The following is a 20,916-nucleotide window of genomic DNA, read 5'->3' as shown; positions in this document are numbered from 1 at the left end:
CATCCTCCAGCTCTTCTCCTCCCACGCCAGCCGAGCCGCCTTATCTCTTTCCGACTCCCGCCCGTATATCTCCTCCCTAGCAGCCTTACCAACATTCCCCAAGGTGTTGGCGAGCTCGCCCATGGACAACGAGTCCTGCACCCCGTTATGGTCATGACTCAGCTCAACAACCTTGTTCACAACCATCTCGAACGCGAGCGCGGCCTGATCGACCTGGTCCCCGATGCCGTAAAACACGTAACCGCCAGGATCCACCAACGGAGCGACCTTGGCGAGGAACGTCGCCTCGATGAGCAGGGCCAAACTCTGGTGCCAATCCCCGTCAGGGTTCCTGTCGAGTGGTCTCCTGGGTCCGGCAGTGCTGTAGAAGACGACGCGGCGGGCCAGGCCTCGTTCCTCTGGGGCCGCGGCGTCGATGTAGAACTTGCTCTGGAGGTGTTGTGCTTTCCGGATGGCCCACTCTGCGTCGACGGACCCTGTCCCGCCGCGAACGCCGCGGTGGAAGGATTTGCGCATGAGGGCCATGATCTCCTGGCTTACGCCGTTGGCACCATTTTCAAGTTTCTTCTCGTAGAACGGAGTGCTTTCCATCTTCGCATAAAAGGTAGCGTTCGCGTGGACTGTGGGCCCTTCGTACCGAATGCGAGAAAATTTCTTCAACTCCTCTGAGGACGGCAGCTCCACGTCGAGGTTGTCTACTGATAGCGCTTGGACTACGACCTCAAGTCGAGGGCGCACGACTTCACGTGCAAACTCTGGATCGAAAGGCGGCGGGCAGTTGTCCGATTTCGCGGGAAGGGAGTGCGCTCGTTTGTTGGGCGAAGACATTTGAGCTTCATCCTCTTCCGACCTAGCACGCTTCTCGCAAGCCGGTTCCTCCTCGGTGAGATCAATGACTACGTTTTGCTTTTCGTGCATTTTTCCCGCGCGCGCGCGCATAAAGTATTCTCGCCACTCTTGGGTGTCCGTTGCGGGGCGTACATGGACGGGAGCCGCTTGATCACTCACGGGCGTAGGAGGGGAAGTAACCTCATGGATGGGCCCCGTTTGGCTGACGGGCGATGTTGTGGAAGTCGGTATATCAGCGGGGACAGCTTGATTTCCGACGGGCGGTGTCTGAGAAGTTGGTATACGAGCGGGGACAGCTTTGTTTTCGACGGTCGTCATCGGGGGAGTAGGCAAAGGAGTGGGCGCCGCTTGGCTGACTCGTTTCGCAACGAACGGCACAGATATGGGGGCCGCTCGGCCGACTGGTTTCGCAAAAGAAACAGGAATGGATGCGGCTTGGGTGACTGGTTTCGCAACTGGCGGTACAGGTATGGGTGCAGCTTGGCTGACTGGCGTTGTTGCAGAAGCAGGTATATGAGCGGCGGCAGCTTGGCCACCGACGGTCGTAGGCGTCGGAGTCGGCCCAGCTGTGCCGACGGGCGCCGTTGCCGAACTACATACAGGAGTGGGCGCCGGTTGGCTGGAGGGCGTTGTTGCTGGAGGAGATATATGCGTGGGCACCGGTTGGCTGACAGGCGTTGTTGCTGCGGTGGGTAAAGGAGTGAGTGCGGGTGGGCTGACCGGCGTTGTTGTAGAGGTAGGTATATGAGTGACGGGAGCTTTCGTGTCCGCCCCTATCGGAGGCACATGAATGGAGGCAGCTTGGCTGACGGGCGTTGTCGCGGGAGTCGGCGTGTAACTAAGGCCAGCTTGCCTCGCAAGGATAGCTACATGATTGGAGAGGACTTGGCGCATATGAATGGGGAGCCCTGCGCTGGCTGGTCTCGCGAGGAAAGCTTCAGATATGCGGGCCGCTTGGGTGACATCAGCAGTCGCGGAAGTCGGTCCATGAAAGGGAACGATAGCTTCTGCTATAGATTCATGAACAGGTGCTGGGGCCGCTGCATGTCGAACGCCTGTTGTTGCCGTTGCAGGAACTTGAGCCGATTGCCTGACGGCGGGGAAGGTTGAAGGGATTGCAAGGACTTCTGCACTCATTGCTCTTTTCGGCGGAAAGTGCTTTTCCATCCGATTTCGGAATGTGGCGAAATCCGGGGCTGCTCGCTCAACGGCCTGATTAACGGGTATACGGGGCTGTTGACCGGAGGCGGTGGTTGCAGGCACAGGTACAGAGGAGGCGGGTATACGCTCATGATGACCGGAGGCGGAGATTGCAGATATAGGGACAGAGGAGGCGGTGATCGGTGGAGTTGTAGGGACGGTGTTGTTTCTGACACGACGCAAGGTTAGGAACGACAGAGATCTAGAAAGTCAGAAATGAAAGATTTGCACATACCCGTTCAAGCGCACATGAAGAACATTATGTATCCGATTCTCGGTGCCACCATGAAGTAGATTCACTCCTGCGTGCTCTTCTTGGCAGCATCGAGAACAAAGATAGACGCCAAAGCAGCCTTTGGCAGCCGGACAGGAGTGACAGTAATAGCCAGCGATCTTGGCGGGGCCTGATAAGATATTGCAGAGTTGGCAGCGATGGAAGACAATGCTCCGATGGTCTTTACGGATGCCAGTGTGCCATCTTGCCATGCACTGGTCGCAGACGTCTCTGCAGCAGTCGACACAGAAACCGGTTGCCTCCCTGGAGCAGTTATAGGTGCACGCCAACATGGTCACTGCGAGCCGAATGCTGTTTGAGACCTGTCGAGACTTGTCCGAAGCGCACGGACGTTCGATCCCCCAAGGCAACTGGAGAACACGCCTTGCAGGAACTTGTCCCGAGGGAGCGTGGCGGGAGCGGCTGCCCCTTTTATAGTGCGAGGCTTTTGTGGTCATCCCAATTAGAACAGACCGCTGGATACCTTGGTTGTGGACATATGAGCATCAAATTTGTGTGGAGCACTGCAAAATGGTGTGTGTTCTTCAGTTGCTCTGTTGGGCAAAGTTCCAAGTGCAAGTCCCCAGCAAGGTGTTTTCAAGTTCATCCAAGTTAACCTTGCCTGAAAATGGGAGTCACATGGGGCAAGGTGTCTTCAAGTTCATCTAAGTTCTTCCAAGCTAACAAGGAAAACCCTTGCCAAAGTGAAACTGGGAGTCACATGGGGCAAGGTGCTTCAAGTTCTTCCAAGCTCTTCCAAGCTAACAAAGAAAAACCTTGCAAAAAGTGAAAATGGGAGTCACATGGGGCAAGAGTATTATATTAACCAAGGCACGTGGAGGAAAGCTCTGATTAAATGCAGTTTAATAAGCAGTCGCTTTTTGGCCTTCGCGACAACAGGAAGCCCAACGACGACGAGCATCGGCAGAAGGGCAATCTACCGACGCAGCCAGCAGACCCTCAGACGTAAGCCCACACACAGCAGCAAGGACTCAGGGCACACATATCCCCACGCCCGACGCTTACCCGGTTCCTGCGCTCAAGTTTCAGCCTCGTTCACAAAATAGCCTTGTCTTCCCGAGTGATCTCGCAACAATGGCCGCTTTCAAAGTGTCGATCTGCGCCAGCATGATACGGTCAAACAGACACCATTCGAACGGTATCGTCGCAAAGGCGGTTCTAAGAGTAGCCGCCGGGTCAAGAGGGATCAGGCCCGCCGCCGCCCGTATGTTCGCCACCGCCGCCGATGCTGTAGCAGAATCGGCAACACCACCATCTCTAACAAGCACATCAGCCCTCAAAGACCCCGAAGCCTTCCAGAAGTTCATGTCCCTAATAGACAGCCGCCGGTCCAACAAAGCCTATCAATTCTACACCATCCTTGAACAGAACGGCGACGTCACCCGTCTCTCCGCACCCGCATTCCGATCCGTTCTCGAGCTCGTCAAACTCAACACCGTGCTGCCCAGCAGGGACGACAAAACCCGTTTGGAGGTCACCGAGCGGCTGTGGACCCACTACCACGCCTCGGCGGCCAAACCCGATGAAGGCGTGTATAAGCTGTTCCTGTACCTCTACGGCCGACTGAACAGCCTGAGTGGGGTGGATAAGACGATCGAGGCTGCCAAGAGGGCCGGACTGAAGCTGGACGATGCGGCGGTGCAGACGAAACGAGTCCAGTGTTTGGCATTCGAGGGAAAGTTCGAGGAAGCGAGGGCCGTCCTGGCGAAGTTGAAATCGGAGAGGAGGGACGTGATTCTTAAGGCGTCCAACGCCTACATGTTTGGCCTCTCCGCCGGCGGCCACGAAGAGGAGATGCTGCAAACGTTCGAGCGATACCTCGAAGACGGCATCGACCTCAAAGACTCTTACTTCCACATCCTCAGCTACTACGCTGCCAAAGCCGATACCGACAAACTCGCCGAATGGCTCGACTTCCGCAGAGAACAGGACCCACGCCCCCTCAACGGGCCCCTCTTCAACATCCTTATCAACGCCTACAACCGCGCCGGCAAACCCGAAGAAGCCGCCCAACTTGTCGCAGAAATGCAGGCCGCGAACGTACCCCCCAACGCCCGATCCGCCGCCTACGTCGCGGAAACAGCCGCCACACAACAGGACGCCGTCGCCGCCTGGCAGGCCTCCAAAGCATACACCCCGCACTCCATCCGCACTCTCGTCCACCGCCTCGCCCGCGGCGTAGCTACCGCCACACCCCAACACATCTTCACCCTCCCCCCCGACGAAACCATCACAGAGCTCAAAACCATCCTGAAAAAAGCAGACGTGGAATACACCGAACGCACCCTCCGCCTCCTCCTCCGTGGCTTCCGCACCCTCAAAAACGGCGCCCTTGCCGAAAAGGTACTCGCCCTCTACCCCGCCTCGGCCTTCAAACCCGCCTACAAACCCCACAAAATCGTCTTTGACACCTACATCGCCGCGGAAGACCTCCCCAACGCGCTGCGGATCCTCGCACTTATCCGAGAGGGGAAGTGGCCCGTGACGGCGGCGGATAGGGTCAGTGTGTTGAGGGTGATGGTCAAGCAGGGACGGATGGACGAGGCGCACGAGTTTTGGGCGAAGGTGCAGGCGGAGACGAGGGGGAGGGTGGAGATGAGGGTTGCGGTGGGGAGGTTGAGGGAGGAGTTTGCCGGGGTGGAGTTTGTGGAGGGGGTTTGGAGGGATGTGGGCGGGGGGGAGAGCGTGTGAGGGGATGAGGACTTGTCGATGGAGCACCCAGCGACCATCGGCCCCCATCCAGGAGTCCCTCCTCTGCGACTCGGCGGTCGAGGACTTAAGGGTCGAGGAGACTCTTATTCCTGGTTCCCGACACAGAGATAACACTTCGCTTGCTTGCGAGAGTGGCAACCTGTGCATCATCGGACGGGTTTTTATATACACTGTACACTCAATACACATATTTATCTACACGCATGGCGTCTAAGGTGGTTAATGTTCCGATCGCCGTGGTATGAACGTCTGAACGTCGCATATCAACCGTGTGAGGTAGGAACGTGCAGGTGGTTCTTCTCTTTTTTGGCTTCGTTTAGCATGGGTTATTTACATGGATTTCTAGGATGCCGAAGGCGACTCGGAACAGGTGTGCCGCTAGGGAGAGATACGAGGCGGGGTGTGGTAGGGGAGATTGTTCGTGAGAGATCTTCGATTTCCCACCCGTGCCATTCCTCGTCATGTATAACAACCACATTCGTTCTGCTAATCCCCACGCTTCCCACACCTTCCTCACTGCTACCCTCCACCCCCCTGTCGGAATTCCTAGCATCGAAGGCTCTTTTCACACCGTTCGCCGGTCAGTCATGACGCGTACTATCGATCCGAGACCGCTCACTTCCGTTGCCTAGAGTCGGGAAATGGAACGTGTTAGAAAGGTCCGCGAGCTACGAAAGGAATGCAAATACGTGATGCGGTGGAGGAACGTCAAGGCCGTTGCCAGCTCCCTAGATACCGCGAATGCCGTGCTTCGGTCGCAGAGGGCATTATGCTGGATGACACCGGCCATTCAACTAATGCGTCTATCCTCCCGTCTCGGCCCCATTACCTCCCTGTCCCCAACACTGTCTCTCCCCCCCCGTCTCTTCCCCATCCTCCCCATCGTCTTCTCCTCCCCTCCCTCCCTCCCTCCCACCACCCAGCACGCACCTTCTCATGCCACGCCAACAACACCGCAGAATTGAACGTCTCGGGACTCGCCATGCCCCTATAGATATACTTGACCAGCACATCGACCTGCGCCTGGTCGAGCTGCTTCACGATCGGGAAGATGTCGGCGGATTTGACGGCGGAGAGGGCTTCCATCACTGTTGTTGTGTTTTTGTCCTTGATGGACTGGACTTCACGGCCAGCAGGCGGGTTAGCGAGGGCCGCGGCGACGGCGGAGGCCGTGTCCCCCCTACACCAAGCAATCGTATCAGATACATACATCACCCTCGACGTGTGTGTGTGAATTACGATCGGACGACTCTACCTGGAAAGCAAGTCCCTAACGGTGTTGGCCCGGGTATCGACGTCGAGCTGAGCGGATTCGTTGATGGCGGTGTTGCCGTGTGCGGTCTCGTTCTCGTCGATGAAGGCGTCTTCGTCGTCGAAATGGTCGACGTCGAGTTTACGGTGGGACATGGTTTTGGTGAGTGGGTGGATGAGGGTGGGAGGATGGAGTTGGTGGCGAGGGGTGCAAGGAGGGGTTGTTGTGTTGTTTCGGGGGAGGACGAAGGGTGATGGGGATGGGCGGAATTGGAGGAGTTGAAAGAACGCTGCCGTCACGCCCGCCGAGACTTTCGAGAGGTGTTCACTTTCCCTTTGCTTTTTTTGGACTGCAATCAACACACAAAGACAGAGAGCAGCACACAGGACTCATAGGACTCATAGGACAGACCGGATAAACCACCGTCCTCCCTCTTGCCTCGTCCCCCAAGATGATGCAATCTCCCCTCCTCACAGCCGCCCTCTCCTCCTTCTCCGCCTGGGGCGCCGTTCTCCTCTCGCCCATCACCCTCGACCCTTCCTCCTCTTCCTCCACTCCGAACGCCGCCCTTCTAAAAGCCACCCTCCTCCTCCTCGCCTGCCGCCTCCTGCTCGCCACCCTCCGTATTTGGTCGGAACCCGACTCCAGAGACAGTAATCGCACCCCATCACCGAAATCACACCGCTCGACTAACTCATCAACGCAACCACCGCTAACACGATCATGGACGACAGAGGCCATTCAAGCCCTCCTCTGGACATGCATCGGCACAATCTCGCTGTGGATGCTCGCGGTGTTGTTTGGAGCACCCTTGTTTGAGTTGGTTGAGGAGACGTGGCTGGCGGCCGCGTTTGTGGCGACGTTGGTGGTGTTTCCGGCAAGCTGTGGGGTCGGAGGAGATGGGGAGGCGTGGAGGAGGGTGGTTTCTTCTACGGGGAGGTAAGGGTCGCGAGCGACCGCGCACTGCGGCGGGCGGAGTGAGGTGCAGGGATGCTTGAGGTTTGCTTCGTCCTTCGCGAGGGACCAGCGAGCCACATTGCGCCAAAGGCGCAAGACTCCCCTCACCCCGCATTTTAGCCAGCCATTTCGACGAACGCATACCTTGGTTGATGGATGATGGTTTATTTGATGGTGCCCTTCGTTTACAGACTGAAAACTACAACCGAACGCCTCGCGTACTACCCGCTAACCCTCGGCATCCTCGGCGCATGGCTCGGGGCCGGTGCGCTTTCATTGGATTGGCAGACTGATATGCAGGTAAGGAATCACCACATTTCGTACTGTGCCTTTATGATATGGTATGCACAATAAGTCGACGCGTTTTTCGTGTAGAGATGGCCGGTCCCTGTGGTCTACGGCGCGCTGGTGGGCAGCTCGGCGGGGTATGCCGTTGCGGTCGCGGCCGATCATGTCGCTGAAGAGGAAGGGCGGGCGTGAACCCCCCCCCCCCGTCGTCGAGATGGTATTGGCACTCCTGATATGGCGCGTGTGAAAATCGAGCACATATGTGCTCCCACGGGACTGTCCGCTCCAGGCCAATCACTCAGCAGGGGCCGGAGCGTCTTCCAGAAACCTTCCAGCACCCGAATCCCTAAAGATATGGGGTGTGATCATTCTGATGTGGAATAGCGTTGGGAAAAGCGCAACCTGGTCAAATGGGCTTCACCCGTCAATCGAGTCAGAATTCCCAATCATGTACAGTAACTCTAACACAAGATGTATGTAACACTGTACATTTGCGGTAGATCGACGAGAATGCGCATGACGTCTCTTACAACACCTATCAGCCGCAGTCCTCAAGCCTTGGACACGTGGTAAGAAATGAAGGAATCGTAGACATGGATCATCGTCGTCGGAGACTTCTTCCTCGTTGTCGATCAGTGTTTCACCGCAAATTCTCAAGATCTTCGAATCGTCGTCATTGCAGACACCATGCGGCTGAGCGAAGCCTTGTAACCTTCGGTATCGGCGTACACCATCAGCGTGCATTCATAGAAAGACGGTTTGACCGATGATGATGTTCGCGACCACCAGGGACCGGCCATCTCTACACGGAAAGCGCGTCAACCTATAGAGATGGGCCCTGTGGTCTATGGGCGCGCTGGTGGGACTGGCCAAAGCACGAGAAAGGCACAAACGAGCAAACAGAAAGGCAAACGGCTTCTTGCGCCTCTCCACACGTAACGCCAGGCCCGTGCGGCGATTGGACGATCTGTGAGGATTCTTGCCATATGTAGATCAGGAGCACAGGCGAGTGTGGGGCGTCCCTTGACTTGCGATATTCGACACCTGTCACAGGAAGTCGAAAACGTGCACTTTCTTGCGGGGGGAGATTGCGAGGGAAGAAAGTGCACTTTTTCGGCTTTTTGGCTTCTGCGACCCTCGTCTGCTTAGCGTCTGCGCTGCGAGGCTTGACAGCTGCCTTCTTTTCCTGACGTTGCTTTTAAGGTGAGGGAACTGGTGTGGCATCTAGTTCGTCCTCCCGCCCCTTAGTGCTCGGCCATATCAGCGGAATCAGATCCGGCTGGTTCCCTTTCTGCGTCGAGCATGGGAGTGTTCTCTGCCCCCTGCTGTCTCGGATAGTAGCGCGCAGGTGCAACTCCGCCGTCGCCACGGCGGTATTCTGGTGAAGATGCACATGTGTCATTTCATCCCTCGCTGGCGTGGAACTCTTCGTTGACGCGCGGGTATGTTGTGGTGTCAGCTGTTGTGGTGGACATCACAACGTAACCGCCCGTCGACGAAAAGAGTTCCACGCCAGCAAGCGCCTCTTTGACCATGATGTTTCTCCAGGAAAATGAGTTTTGGAAGTTGCTGACGTAGTTGGCTACAACGACGTTTCCACATAAAAGACGCATGCGGAATGAAACGGCGACTTGGTGATTCTGCAACCAGAACGGAATCGCCACTTCATCCTCTCGTCCCTGGCTGGTCTCCTGGAACTTTCGCAGACAAACATCCCGACATGCCAATATCTTTTCCATCCCCTTCTGACTCGCAAGGCCGAGAGGTCCTTGGGAGTCACCGAGTGCTAATTCCGTGCCTCTGCGACCCAACGCCCTCCGCTCGGCCTGTGGCAGTCAGATGAGCACGACACAACAAACAGCGATCAACGAACAATAACCCTACCAACAAGAAGTCTAGGTTGTTTTCTTCGGCGCTCTCGACTTTTCTCGATTCACAACGTGACTCGCCACTGCGTGCACTTGTAAGTGAGTGCTAACAGTGATTGGAAAGCAGAACCTTCGGTTTTCTTCGTTGTCTCCTCTCTTTTCCCAAAATCCTGTTGCCAACGCGAACTGGGCGGCTTCGATGTCTCTGAGTACAGCTCCAGCGAGGTCTCGCTTGGCCTTCGATACTTTACTGTCGATGCTGAGTAGGCGCACCGTCGATCCAAACACATTTTCTGCGTGCTTCCGGTCTTTCAATGTGAAGCCAAGGTATTGAAAGAACAACCTTGCCCTCAAAGGTTGCTGTAGTGCGAATCGGTCAAATACGTGTTTTCGGTATTCAGGCCGTATCGTTGGGGGTTAAAGGCTGAAGTCTCGTATAGACTTAGAAATGCCGGGACCCGATGGTCTTTGGAGTAACCGATACATCTTCGGGAGGGTTGCGCCGAGTTGTCCTCTGCGACCTGGTGGCCAATGGTTCGAGGTGAACATTTCACAACAGAAGAGATGACAACTGCAGGTGAACACTTGGACCCTCGTACTCACAGGACACGCAGAACCAGCCATAGAGGCGCTGACAGACGAGTATGCGGCGGCCTCCCGAGCATCATACTTCCTCGGCACCCGTGCGCATACGACGACGTGATACACCATTTAACACCGGCATCTCCACTTTGTTTTATATGAGAAGCCCCCCCGGCGTATGTTGACCCAACCGGTTTGGGATTCGATCGAAGCAACAAGTGGGACGCTGTCACAAGAAGCGTTATTGTGATCCCAAAACAGTGCGGCAGTGAAATCGTGGATGTTGAAGTATTTCTTTCCATACCCCGGTGGCCTTTTGGCCTGTACTATACCCTCACATCAATGACATTTATACCCAGCAAACCCCTGAAAATCAGCATGTGCAGGCCCTGCAAAAATAAAAATCTAAACTTTTGGAGTCACCGCGATCATCAAAAGGAAAAGAGATGTGCATCCGCCGAGATTTGAACTCGGGCCACTCGCTTGGAAGGCGAGTATGTTGACCACTACACCACGGATGCTTGTGTGATCTACGGTTACATGCACACTTTGGTTTCCTCTCATATTTCCTACACTTTCGTAAGTCATTCTGAGGGACAAATTCGAAAACCCTTCTCGCGCATTCTCAAAACAGGACCACTCGCTATGCTTTCAAATCCACACATTCACCAAAACGAAGCATGTCCTCAGGGTCAAAAACCAAATGATGTGAAAATGTCATGTATTACCGTCTTTCGCTCGAACTTCTATTAGGTAGTGTCAGTATGTCCAATGTGTATTTTGCAAGAAGCCTTCATACGCCGCCATTCGTATGTATGTTCCCATCCTTGTCACTCTTCTCATGATGCTCCTCCGGCTCCGCAACCGTCTCCCTCGCATGCAAGATCCGTCCGTCCCTCGTAACCTCCCTTGACCCGTCTACTCCATCCTCACTCGACGTAACCTCACCCCTTAACGGCGAGCTCCTATTCGCATAATCAGAGGGTGAGATGACAGACATGGGCATGCCGGCCTCCGGGTCGGAGTGTGCGCGGCGCTTTTCACGGCGCCAGCCTATTACTTTCGGTGGTGGGGCGGTTGGAGTGTGTGTTGGTGTGGCGGGGAGGGGGAGTTTGGTGCTTGGTTTTGCCTTCGTGGCGGTTAGAGAGGTGCGGGCTGGTGATATGGCGGTAGTGGAGGAGGTGGGGATGGTATTTGTCGATTCGTTAGCAGCGGGTAGGAGTGCGGCGGTGCTAGCATGCGGCGCCGTCTCATTCCTCGATTTAGAAAGCGGGGCCGAATTGGCGCGCGGGTGTTGTTGCCCTGAAGACGTGGCGGAGTACGTATCCCTGTTATTTACCGAGTTCCTTTTCAGCAGCGCGCCCGCGAGCTTGACGAGCGTCTTCGGCCTAACAAGCGGCTTCGTATCCGAATTCGACGCAAACACGTCCGTCTCATCCACAATCTCCTCCTGGATGATCTCCTCCACCACATCCTCGAGCGTCACAATCCCCACAAAATCCGCCCCCTTCAAGTCGGTGACGAACGCCATGTGCGACGCGCCCTCCTGGAAGGTGTTAAGGACATCAAGGAGAGGCGTGTCGGGTTTGAGGCGAGGGAATTGGGTGATGAGACGGACGGAGGAGATGGGGACGGCTTTGGAGGGGTCTTCCAGGATGATTGACTTGACGAGCAGGATGCCGACGACGTTGGTGCGATGTTCTTTGTAGATGGGGATGCGGGAGTGGCCTTTGCGGAGCATGTCGAGCATGGTTTCGCGGTCGAGTTTTGTGTCGCTTGAGAGCTAAAGAGGGAACTTTGTCAGTGAGGATGCACGAGTTGCGACTGACTTGAACCTTTCGTAAAGGTCCTACCATGTAAACTTTGTCAAAAGGAGTCATGATCTCTTCAATGGTCTTCTCATGCACATTCAGCGCACCCTGCAAGATCTTGACCTCATCATGCGTAAGCGCATTTCCCTCCTCCGGTCCATGCAAAGCAACCAACTCCGTCAACTGCGATTTCTTGTAAATCGCGCCATGCCCAGCACCCAAGATCGCATCAAGGAGTTTGGAGATCGGCCACGCGATGATGAACATGGCGTAGATCATGATGCGGACGGGCCAGACGAAAAATGCGCCGATTTGGAGCCCGTACCGCGAACAAGCGGCTTGGGGGATGATTTCGCCGGCGACGAGGACGAGGACGGTGGAGATCAGGATAGCTTGCCAACCTCCACCCGCAACCTCGTCTAGTAGGATCGGAAGTGTCTGTTTGGTAAGAAAGGAGTGAGTTCCACACTGAGGCATCAGAGATATCCTTCTCGCTACCACCTTTTCCCGCCACACTTTCCAACCTCCCCGCAAAACCCACCTCATTGATAACAGCATTAACAATCAACAACGTAACAAGCAGCAAATGCCCGTTCTTCCTAATCGGCGCAATCCTCGCCGCAGCCCTCTTCTCCGCAGGCGTCCCAGCGCTCAGCAAAATCCTCAAGTCCGTTTCGTCCAGCGACATAAGTCCGAGCGTCAAACCTATCAAAGCGGGAGTATGACGTTCAATATCCGGAAAGCGCACAATTGCCCAACAAACAAGTCATTCGACGTACCAGCAACCAACCCCCCAATAGCAACCAACCCAGCAATCACCAATATCTTCCACCATGTTCCTCCCGACCCTCCCTCGGCTGCGGCTGCTGCTGCTGCGCCTTCCTCCGCGACCGCTCGCTCGACGAGAGGTAGTGCGTCGGCGGTTGCGGTTGCGAGTGCGAGTATTAGGAGGGCGGTTGTGCGGAGGAAGACATATCGGGTTGTTGTTTGAGACATGCTGCTGTCTGTTGGACTTGCCACTGTGGGTTGTAAGCCTGCTGTCGCTCAACGGATATGTCCCATGGGGCGTTGAAAAGCGTGCAAAAAATGTCCCGCCTTTTACGTGAACGCTGGAGCCGCCCAACCTTCAATTGAATTGAGGTCCAACTTCCAGGGCGCGAATGTTCTGCCAGTCACGTCATGAAAGGCGAACGACGTCACAGAAAAAATGTAACATCAACCCTCCCCAACAACGTCGCCAACGAGGGCAGACCATGATGCCAAAGATGTACATACCTACTCAACATAAAAGAGAGTGGGTGGGTGCCGAGTGCTGGTATCGCACGACAGATTGGGGTCCCGTAACAGGAAAGCATACATTTTTTCTCGTTCGAATCCTAGGAAAGCACGGTAAAAGCGATTTGATTGATGCAAAGTACATACAGTAGTAAACTGGTACAAGAGGGTGTGGCATTATGTTCGTTCGTTTGCGGGGAATGAGTAGTATTAGACGAATAGTACGTAAACTAGAGAAACTCGCGGGGGTAGTCGCAGTTCACAACCCTCACAAAACCCGATCACTCGGCAAAATGACAACCCGCCTCATATCCACGCTCCCCTCACTCAAGGCATCCACAACCCAGCTCCCAAAGCCCGTGGGTCCACACACCACAATCTGCCTCAACGCCGCTTTTTCTTCATCCTCGTCCTCCACCTCCCTTCCGTGTGCATCCGTATCCCTCCACCGTTTCTTCAGGATATCCTCCAAATTCGGTTCAGATAACTGAGAAGCGTAGAGGACGCCGAGGGGCTTTTCGGGTGTGCTGCCGTCGGCGATGAAGCGGTGGATTTCGAGGACGCCGGGGTACGCGAGCATGGCGCCCTCGAGGAGCTCGTCGCCGAGGATGGCTTCACCCGCGGTGCGCACCGCGTGGATGAGGGTGAGTTTTCCGCCTTGGAGGAGGTTCATCCCTGGGTAGGGGACGGTGACAGTCAGCGGGAACGCGCCGTGCTGGCCGGTGCGCAAGTTGACGCCGACGGCCCAGCCGTCGTAGTAGTGGTGGGAAACCGCGACGTGGTCGTTGCGTTGGAGGGTGAGTTCGTCGTCTATTTGCGGGAGGTACTCGGTGTGAACGCGTAACGGCTCTGCAACGGGGAAGATGGCGGCTGTGAGGAGTTGCAGGAAGGGTGTTATGCCTGTTCCGCCGGCGATGTAGAGGAGGTTGGTTGGGAACCAGGTGACGCGGTCAGAGGGCACGAGGGTCTTTTCCGGGTGGAAAAGCGGAGTTCCGAAGGGACCGCGGATCTTGATCTGCCTGTCGCCCGGTTTCTGCTTGAACAGGTATTGCGACATCACGCCGTCCGGGTAGATCTTGGCCATGATCTCGATGGTCGAAAGTCCGGTCGTGCCGAGCGGGCTGTAGTAGCGCGTCACGAGCTTGTTCTTGATCCGCGCGCAAATCTCGATGGCCTGTCCGGGGAAGATAACCTGCGGCTCGCCGCTGCGCACGTCGTAGGGGTACAGCAGACAGAAACGGAACTTGACGACGGACGACCGTTCCGCGATGGGTGTGTTTTCCACCATCGCGTAACGGCGGTACTCGTTAGGGTCAAAGGGCGCATTCGCGTTTCCCATCTCGGACGACGATGACGTATTCTCGGGTACGAGCTCACCGACCAGCAATTTCGACAGACGTTCAATGGCAAGCCGGGAGTGAACATTCGTCCGACGGGACTTGACCACAAGTTTCCAGTCCTTCTCGTTCATGGTCGGCGCGACCCTCATCTCCTCCACCAGCTCGTCGCCAAACGAGTTAAGGGATTTGTTCATCTCGGTGCTGGTGAGACTAGCGAGGTCGCCGTTGCGGCGGCCCAAGGAGGCTTCTGCGTTGGCGCGGTTGTTGCGTTGTGCAGGCGCCTCGGGTCTCGGTGTGAACTCGTCGGCGTCGAAACCGGCTTCGTGAAAGTAGTCGTTTGTGATGTCTGTTCCGTTGACGGCGTGGAGAATGAGTTGGCCTCCGGGGTGTGAGTTGATCCTGCGAGTGAGGAAATTGTCAGCATACATGCAAGGCAAAAAAATGACATAGGCGAAAAATCACCCGACGAGATCAAGAGAAGACTCACCACTGAGCAATGCTGTAAACATAACGACCATTGGCCACAACCAACAGCTCTCCATTCATAATCGCCTGATTCAAGCTCCCCCACGTATACTGTGTCAACCCCGGCCTCAGCCGCGTCTGTGTCATCGGGATAGTGGTACTAGCCGCACTATTCGACGCATTAATCAACGTCACCGCTGTCTCGCCGCGCTTAACCTTCTGTTTCATAGGCACCATCGTGTTCGTCGCGTCGATTTTGCGGAGGTCAGAGTACGCCCCGCCGGCCTTCTTGGGGTCGGTCCTGCGCACGGAGCGGCGGAAGTATGTCTCGGTGGAGATGAAGAGGATGGTCCAGAACAGGATGAGGCCGATGTAGACACCCCATACGGCTTTGCCGCGGTCTTCCTGCCATGGGTAGAGTTTGTTGATGCCCAAGCCCGCTTGCACGGTGGCCGCGAGGATCACTGAGAGACCGAGGAACTGGTGGACGCGGCGCACGACCTTTTTGAGGCGGGCGGCGCGTTCGTAGGAGAGGCCGAGGAGGTTGGTGATGCCGAGGAAGAATTGGAAGAGAATGAGGACGAGCATCGTGATTCCTAGGTAGGCGTGGGCTCGGTTCAGGAAGACCATGTCGGTGACGATGATGACGATCAGGATGATGATGGCGCACACGCCGGTGGATTGGATGACCAAGTGGACGATGTTCCACCCCGCAGTGGAGCGCAGGTAGCGTGCGTAGTATGCGCCAAAGGGGAAGATGAGGAGCCACACGGCGATCATCCCGAATCCGTGGGCTTGCTTCTTCTGGAAGGATTTGGTGGCGACCGCCAGCATGTCGCCCTCAGCGAGCCCGGCGACCAGCGCCCCTCTCCAGATGTCGCCGTGATATGTGAACCAACCGCCGTCGCTGTTTTTTTCGGATGCTGGGTTGAAAGCCCAGAGCAGGTTCGTGTCGGTCGTTACATCGATGGGGACGTGGTAGCGATCGGCGGGTTTTGTGGCGCGGGTGAACTCGCAGGTCAGGGTGTTGCTGTCGGTGAATCCTACGACGGGGATGGCTGCCTGCTGCGTGTAGGCGGCTTCCGTTTGGTCTCGGTCTCTCTATAAACGGTGAGGATTGTTAGTGAACGGCTTGAGTGCAGGTTTGACCCGTCTTCCACAGACACCTTCATCGCCTACTGAGCGAACGAAGTGGAACATGAAACTCACCGGCGGGGCATACTGCTTCCGAGTCCAATGCTCATGCAACTCCGTGTTCGTCGGCGCACTGGGGGCCTCCTTCGCCATGATTTGGTGGCACACCACAAACTGTCCCTCCAACATCGTCCGTCCAAACCCAATGCCCACCCACGCCCACTTCAACGCCGGGCCTGTCAACCTCAGCACGACATGCAGCTGTTCCTGCGGGGTGCCAACATTGTCGACGTTCCAGTACACATCGTACCGGTTCTTTCCGGGTGCGCCACCAAAAACGGTTTTGTTGTAGCGGAAGCCGGCGAGGTTGGGGTTGCCCACTGGCACTTCGAGATCTTCTACTGGCTCGGCCGCGGATACGAAGTTGTTGAGGAGGGAGAGGGTGACTAGGAGGGTGAGTAGAAGCGAGGCGAGGGCCTGCTTGACCGAGGTGAATCCCACAAGCATTGCTTCTTGTGAGAGGGAGGGGGGGGGGGGGGGGGGGGGGGGGTAAGTGTTCAAATTCAGTTCTGAATGAGGTGGCAAGTCTGGCGTGAACCGAACGAGTCAAGGAGCCTGGATATATGGGATCTCTCTCGAGTCAAGCCTGCTGTTGTGATAGACAACGCTGAAGTGTGGTTGTGCAAGGGGCTCCTTCGCAATACGGAGGCTCCACATATAAACTCTCTCAAAGAGTAACACAGTAACACATGCAGCATCTCACGGCATCAAAAAGAGGGATCGGCGCAGATGGGCCGTGAAGAGCCGCCGGCCGTGAGAATTTTCGCAGGACTCACTCGGAAGGCGGAGGTGCGAATTTGATCTTCAAGGGAGGCTTCCCCTGCATGCATGCATGCGCCCCGTCGGCACTTTGGGCGGGGGCTGAGCTGTCAAAAGGGACGGACAGACGCAGCGCAGGGGATACATATTCCCGAGGAAGCGTTTTTTGGGGAGAGGAACAATCCTCGCAATCCGGCCGCAACGGTCCGGAGGGCAGAAAAAGATGGTCGACGACAATGCAGTTTAGTTTCACATCTGAGGCTTTTGGTGCGTGGCGGAGAACAACAACATTCCTGGTCCTGGGAACCTGTTTCCAATGTCCGGGCTCACAACGATCTAAGGGCTGGCGGGCGCTGCTGTTGCCGGCCCTTGAAACGTCCAGAGCACATTCAATCCGCCTAGAGAGCAGCGAATGCCGCCTGATGCTCATGGAGAGTCGATGCATCAATAATGCCGTGTTGAAGTTAGGTCTTCCAGCGGCAAGATAAGGCATTTGACCTAATACAGTACTTTGCTTTATTAACGCACGTCCGATTTGCAGAGGCATTTGTTCAGCGTCCATCGCCCATACCGCCGGCACATTGCCCTCCCCGTACCCAACCCAATGGTGCAAAAAATCGAAGGAAAGACACCCGGAGAGGAAGGCTGTGGGAACCGTCGGTGTGACCGCAAATGCGACCGTCGCGTGCGGCGAGCAATTCTCATGTGGCGTTTGGCTGACACACCAATGAGAGCGACACATGCTGTCAACATGGGAATGAGCTAGGCAAACGTGACACGAAATCAAGCAGGCATCCGTGGTGTAGTGGTCAACATACTCGCCTTCCAAGCGAGTGGCCCGAGTTCAAATCTCGGCGGATGCACACGTCTTTTGCCTTTTCCCTTTTGTTCCCGATGCCTCTTCCATCCAAACTCTCACGTCTTTTTGCCAATTTCCTCGCAACCTTCGGTCCCCCAGTTGAAATAAAGTTCTGATCAAAAGTGCGGGCGGCTTTTGTAAAAGCATCCTTTTTCGATGGAAGGAGTCAAGGTCGCGTGACGGCCGCGGGCTGAGTTCGCAAACGGAGACGACCCCACAACCCCACTGTGAAGCATGTATTGTAAGCTAGCCAGCCCCGTCAGGGCCGTTAACGGCATCATGTCAGAAGTACAAGTAAACCGCGACGTGTGGAGAGCATCTCGGTATGCCAAGAAAGTGAAAGTACTGTACACGATATATAAGGCTTGATCGCTGAACAAGGTTTTAGTTCTTCTGGACACATACGCATTCGGGAGGCAGTTATACGACGGCATTCATATTCCTACCGATTGCATCTATCCACCCACAACACGAACCACAAACACAACCACAAAATCCGCATCGATTCCCAACCACCCGCCCCAACACCGCCCCAAAAAGACAATGCACATCCCCACCACCCTCCTCCTCGCCCTCCTCGCAACGCTCACTTCCTCGCACGCCCTCCCCCAAACGCCCTCCCCATCAACATCCCCGCAATGCACAATCGGCGGCTGCAACCGCGAACTCTGCTCCAAGACCTCCTCCTCCGATGATGATGGGGGCTTATTCAGCCCCTGCATCTACAAACCCGAATTCGCATGCTACGCGAACGCCGCATGCGTGTATGATGTCGCGGGCGACGAGTGCATCTGGGACGAGAGCCGCGGGTTGCGGCGGTGTATTGACTCGGCCCGGGGGGAGGGTGTCTCGTCGACAATGGGCGCATCTACGACTGCGGGCACGGAAACCGCCACAGCGGCCCACGCGGCCACGACACTGGCAGCAACCCCCCCGCCCCGGTGTCGCCGCGCAGGCTGCAACGCCGAGTTCTGCATCCCCGCCACAGCGCCCGACGTGCGGTCGACGTGTGTCTGGCGCCCCGTGTTTGCGTGTTACAAGTTCACCGAGTGTGGGTGGGATGAGGGGAGCGGGAGGTGTGTATTTGAGGAGAATAGGAGGTTGAGGATGTGTTTGAGGGCTGCGAAGGGCGACGGGGGTTTGGATGGGAGTGCGTCTTCTTTGTGAGGAGGGGTTGCAAAGGCGTGTTGTATCGGTTGTTACGCTGTCTCGTCTCCGCCGGGCGTCAAATTGTACATTGCTATAGTTTCAAATGTGTTTCTGGTATATGAGGTGTTCCGCAAAGTCGAGCGTTAAGAAGATGTAGTAAGGGCAATTGAGTAAGATATGACATGGCAGAAGCTGGGACGTGCCCTGATACGAGGGGTTCCAGACGACCTTCCTCGCCCTACAGTCACTCGGAAAGACGCTCGTGCGGTCGGGAATTGACATCTTTCTCCGATTTCGACACCGTGGCAGGCATGCTCGCTCGGTAGGGTTCAGATATGAATGTATTCTCGGTATCCTCATAAGGCGAACATACGATCATACACGTCAGAAGTTTTCGCAACGCAGTTGTCATCAATATCCCGTCGACATCCCATCACGCAGCCCCATCCTTCCTATTATTCCCAACACCTCTCGCACCCATACCCAAAAGCACCCCCAACTCGCCATCCGCCTTGAACCGTCTCCACTCCACAAACGCGCTCAGCCGGCGTGACTCGGAGCGAAGATATTCCCAGGCTGCGTCATGAGGTGTCACTCCCGCCTGCCCTGTCGCCCTCTCTGTCGTCGTCGTCGTCGTTGTCGTTGTTGTTGTTGTCCGCGGCGGGGATGGCATCACAGCACTCTTCCGTCCCTGCTTCCCCTTCTTCGTTTTCGCGACATCTCCCGTCGCTCGTGACGCTGCTGGAGACCGCGAATAGACCTTTTCCGACATCTTCGGAAACGGCACCGACACGGTATCAGTCACTTCCGGCGGGGGTGGGCGGTATGGGCCCGCACGTTGGGTGTGGTTGGGATCGCGGGGGACGGATATGCGTGCACGGCGGACTTGGTTTGCGGGAGCGGTGGTGGTGGGAGGGGGGCTGTTGCAGGCTTTGGCGACGCTTTGGAGGTTGGTGTATAGAAGCGTTTGGGGCGGTAGGTTTAGTGCCTGCGAAATGTAACAGAGGAATCTGGTTGGAGATATGCGTTTGAGTGAAACGAGTCTGTGCCCGGCAAACCGTACCTTGGTCGTAACCCGACTCCGCACCCCTCTCCTCAACCCGTCCAACGCAACATCCCGCACTTCCGTCTCTTTCCGTCCCACCGCCGCCGTACCGACATCCGCCCCACCGGCACGCAGTCCCAACCGTCGCGCCGCCTCCTTCGGATCAAACACCTCCCCCTCCACCCTCACCAGCGCAGCCTCCACCGCACGCGACGAAAACAAACTCGGCCGAGCTAAATGCGGCGACGGAGCCCTTCCCACCCCGCCTACCCCACCCTCACGACTAGAGGGCACGGGTACCCCCGACCGATTATACTCCCCCAACGGCCCTGGCCCCACATGAATCAACCGCCGATCAACATCAGGCTCCAGACCCAGTTTCCCGCGCAGTCGTGGGTCGACTATATGCTGTTGAGCGTACTCGCGCGGGTCTACCTCGACCTGTGTTATTGATCGCATCTTTTGGCTCGTGGTGTGATTCAGAGTGGGATGGGATGATCTCGGATGGGAACTCCGCGTACGCCCCGGCGTTGTTTTGTGCCGCTCTTCTCGTCTCTCTGCTTCGTTGGCGTCGTCCACGGGAGCGGTGAAAGCGACGTGTGCAGCTGGCCGGACATTCTCGCTGTTCTCATTCCCCGTACGCGTACGATTCCCGGTCCGTCCGGCCTTCGCCGATACTCCATTCCCCACCCTTCGCGTATGTGCACCTGAACTACTACTACTGCTGAGAATTCGATTCGCGGCTGCGGCGCCGGCGGAATGGGGAGGTGGGTATCGGACCGGTGGGGTGGGATCGGGTTCCCATATGCTGATGTTTGGGTCTGAGATGGCGGATGCGGGTGCGCGTTTGGTTCGACGGGCTGCGGGTTTTCGGTGGTGTGATGGTGGTGGTGGTGGTGGGAGGGAGGGGAAGAGTGGTGGTGGGCGATGTTGGTGTGGGCGGGGGTATGCCCAGAAGGGGATGCGTTCTGCCATTGTGGTTGGAAGGGTGGAAGCCGAGGCGAGAAAAAGAGTCG

General features: G+C 56.4%; 8 protein-coding genes and 2 non-coding genes across 10 annotated transcripts; 4 read left to right on the top strand and 6 right to left on the bottom strand.

The window, feature by feature from the left end:
- Nucleotides 1–1,143: 1,143 nt before the first annotated feature.
- On the bottom strand, nucleotides 1,144–2,718 carry EV422DRAFT_582999 (uncharacterized protein; the record flags this gene model as incomplete). The annotated part of the gene is made up of 2 exons (XM_053073408.1): nucleotides 2,285–2,718; nucleotides 1,144–2,218 (listed from the first exon to the last, which is right to left on the bottom strand). Coding segments are annotated over exons 1-2 (1,407 nt in total), but the record flags the coding sequence as incomplete, so codon positions are not given.
- A 445-nt stretch (nucleotides 2,719–3,163) lies between these two features.
- On the top strand, nucleotides 3,164–5,035 carry EV422DRAFT_616677 (uncharacterized protein; the record flags this gene model as incomplete). Its single annotated transcript, XM_053073974.1, has 1 exon — nucleotides 3,164–5,035. Exon 1 carries the CDS (start codon nucleotides 3,419–3,421, stop codon nucleotides 5,033–5,035), a length of 1,617 nt encoding a protein of 538 aa, XP_052929061.1. The 5' UTR covers nucleotides 3,164–3,418.
- Nucleotides 5,036–5,480: 445 nt separating this feature from the next.
- Nucleotides 5,481–6,760, bottom strand: EV422DRAFT_132572 (actin-related protein 2/3 complex subunit 5). The gene is made up of 3 exons (XM_053064754.1): nucleotides 6,312–6,760; nucleotides 5,987–6,236; nucleotides 5,481–5,684 (listed from the first exon to the last, which is right to left on the bottom strand). Exons 1-3 carry the CDS (start codon nucleotides 6,461–6,463, stop codon nucleotides 5,622–5,624), a joined length of 465 nt encoding a protein of 154 aa, XP_052929060.1. The 5' UTR covers nucleotides 6,464–6,760; the 3' UTR covers nucleotides 5,481–5,621.
- On the top strand, nucleotides 6,760–7,745 carry EV422DRAFT_563419 (GPI biosynthesis protein family Pig-F-domain-containing protein; the record flags this gene model as incomplete). Its single annotated transcript, XM_053072066.1, has 4 exons — nucleotides 6,760–6,961; nucleotides 7,043–7,247; nucleotides 7,457–7,565; nucleotides 7,641–7,745. 4 exons carry the CDS (start codon nucleotides 6,760–6,762, stop codon nucleotides 7,743–7,745), a joined length of 621 nt encoding a protein of 206 aa, XP_052929059.1.
- Nucleotides 7,746–10,452: 2,707 nt separating this feature from the next.
- Nucleotides 10,453–10,524, bottom strand: EV422DRAFT_t10. Its single transcript has one exon. It is a non-coding gene; the product is annotated as a tRNA-Gly (tRNA).
- A 183-nt stretch (nucleotides 10,525–10,707) lies between these two features.
- On the bottom strand, nucleotides 10,708–12,903 carry EV422DRAFT_513435 (uncharacterized protein). Its single transcript, XM_053069161.1, has 4 exons — nucleotides 12,594–12,903; nucleotides 12,356–12,519; nucleotides 11,857–12,252; nucleotides 10,708–11,786 (listed from the first exon to the last, which is right to left on the bottom strand). The coding sequence occupies exons 1-4, from the start codon at nucleotides 12,808–12,810 to the stop codon at nucleotides 10,797–10,799; spliced, it is 1,767 nt and encodes a 588-aa protein (XP_052929058.1). The 5' UTR covers nucleotides 12,811–12,903; the 3' UTR covers nucleotides 10,708–10,796.
- Nucleotides 12,904–12,949: 46 nt separating this feature from the next.
- EV422DRAFT_575535 (uncharacterized protein) lies at nucleotides 12,950–16,781 on the bottom strand. Its single transcript, XM_053073208.1, has 3 exons — nucleotides 16,104–16,781; nucleotides 14,917–15,995; nucleotides 12,950–14,828 (listed from the first exon to the last, which is right to left on the bottom strand). Exons 1-3 carry the CDS (start codon nucleotides 16,533–16,535, stop codon nucleotides 13,358–13,360), a joined length of 2,982 nt encoding a protein of 993 aa, XP_052929057.1. The 5' UTR covers nucleotides 16,536–16,781; the 3' UTR covers nucleotides 12,950–13,357.
- Nucleotides 16,782–17,638: 857 nt separating this feature from the next.
- On the top strand, nucleotides 17,639–17,710 carry EV422DRAFT_t16. The gene has a single exon. It is a non-coding gene; the product is annotated as a tRNA-Gly (tRNA).
- Nucleotides 17,711–18,249: 539 nt separating this feature from the next.
- On the top strand, nucleotides 18,250–18,873 carry EV422DRAFT_563416 (uncharacterized protein; the record flags this gene model as incomplete). The annotated part of the gene is made up of 1 exon (XM_053072065.1): nucleotides 18,250–18,873. One exon carries the CDS (start codon nucleotides 18,250–18,252, stop codon nucleotides 18,871–18,873), a length of 624 nt encoding a protein of 207 aa, XP_052929056.1.
- Nucleotides 18,874–19,080: 207 nt separating this feature from the next.
- Nucleotides 19,081–20,915, bottom strand: EV422DRAFT_132314 (uncharacterized protein). The gene is made up of 2 exons (XM_053064752.1): nucleotides 19,919–20,915; nucleotides 19,081–19,843 (listed from the first exon to the last, which is right to left on the bottom strand). Exons 1-2 carry the CDS (start codon nucleotides 20,873–20,875, stop codon nucleotides 19,289–19,291), a joined length of 1,512 nt encoding a protein of 503 aa, XP_052929055.1. The 5' UTR covers nucleotides 20,876–20,915; the 3' UTR covers nucleotides 19,081–19,288.
- Nucleotide 20,916: the final 1 nt, after the last annotated feature.

Source organism: Fimicolochytrium jonesii, assembly GCF_025526975.1.
Source record: "Fimicolochytrium jonesii strain JEL569 chromosome Unknown EV422scaffold_2, whole genome shotgun sequence".
NCBI classification, from domain to species: Eukaryota; Fungi; Chytridiomycota; class Chytridiomycetes; order Spizellomycetales; family Powellomycetaceae; genus Fimicolochytrium; species Fimicolochytrium jonesii.
This window is presented reverse-complemented; position numbering and strand designations above follow the sequence as displayed.

What these genes read in the sequence shown, in the direction of transcription:
- EV422DRAFT_575535 (XM_053073208.1), bottom strand. Translation starts at nt 16,535, where the DNA reads ATGCTTGTGGGATTCACCTCGGTCAAGCAGGCCCTCGCCTCGCTTCTA. An exon ending in GGAAGCAGTATGCCCCGCCG is followed by an intron (nt 15,996 to 16,103) that starts GTGAGTTTCATG and finishes CACCGTTTATAG; the next exon opens with AGAGACCGAGACCAAACGGA. An exon ending in GTTTACAGCATTGCTCAGTG is followed by an intron (nt 14,829 to 14,916) that starts GTGAGTCTTCTC and finishes CCTCACTCGCAG; the next exon opens with GATCAACTCACACCCCGGAG.
- EV422DRAFT_132314 (XM_053064752.1), bottom strand. Translation starts at nt 20,875, where the DNA reads ATGGCAGAACGCATCCCCTTCTGGGCATACCCCCGCCCACACCAACAT. An exon ending in GGAGTCGGGTTACGACCAAG is followed by an intron (nt 19,844 to 19,918) that starts GTACGGTTTGCC and finishes TACATTTCGCAG; the next exon opens with GCACTAAACCTACCGCCCCA.
- EV422DRAFT_132572 (XM_053064754.1), bottom strand. Translation starts at nt 6,463, where the DNA reads ATGTCCCACCGTAAACTCGACGTCGACCATTTCGACGACGAAGACGCC. An exon ending in GTTAGGGACTTGCTTTCCAG is followed by an intron (nt 6,237 to 6,311) that starts GTAGAGTCGTCC and finishes TGCTTGGTGTAG; the next exon opens with GGGGGACACGGCCTCCGCCG. An exon ending in TGTTGGCGTGGCATGAGAAG is followed by an intron (nt 5,685 to 5,986) that starts GTGCGTGCTGGG and finishes TCCCGACTCTAG; the next exon opens with GCAACGGAAGTGAGCGGTCT.
- EV422DRAFT_513435 (XM_053069161.1), bottom strand. Translation starts at nt 12,810, where the DNA reads ATGTCTCAAACAACAACCCGATATGTCTTCCTCCGCACAACCGCCCTC. An exon ending in TATTGGGGGGTTGGTTGCTG is followed by an intron (nt 12,520 to 12,593) that starts GTACGTCGAATG and finishes CCGCTTTGATAG; the next exon opens with GTTTGACGCTCGGACTTATG. An exon ending in CTTTTGACAAAGTTTACATG is followed by an intron (nt 11,787 to 11,856) that starts GTAGGACCTTTA and finishes TTCCCTCTTTAG; the next exon opens with CTCTCAAGCGACACAAAACT.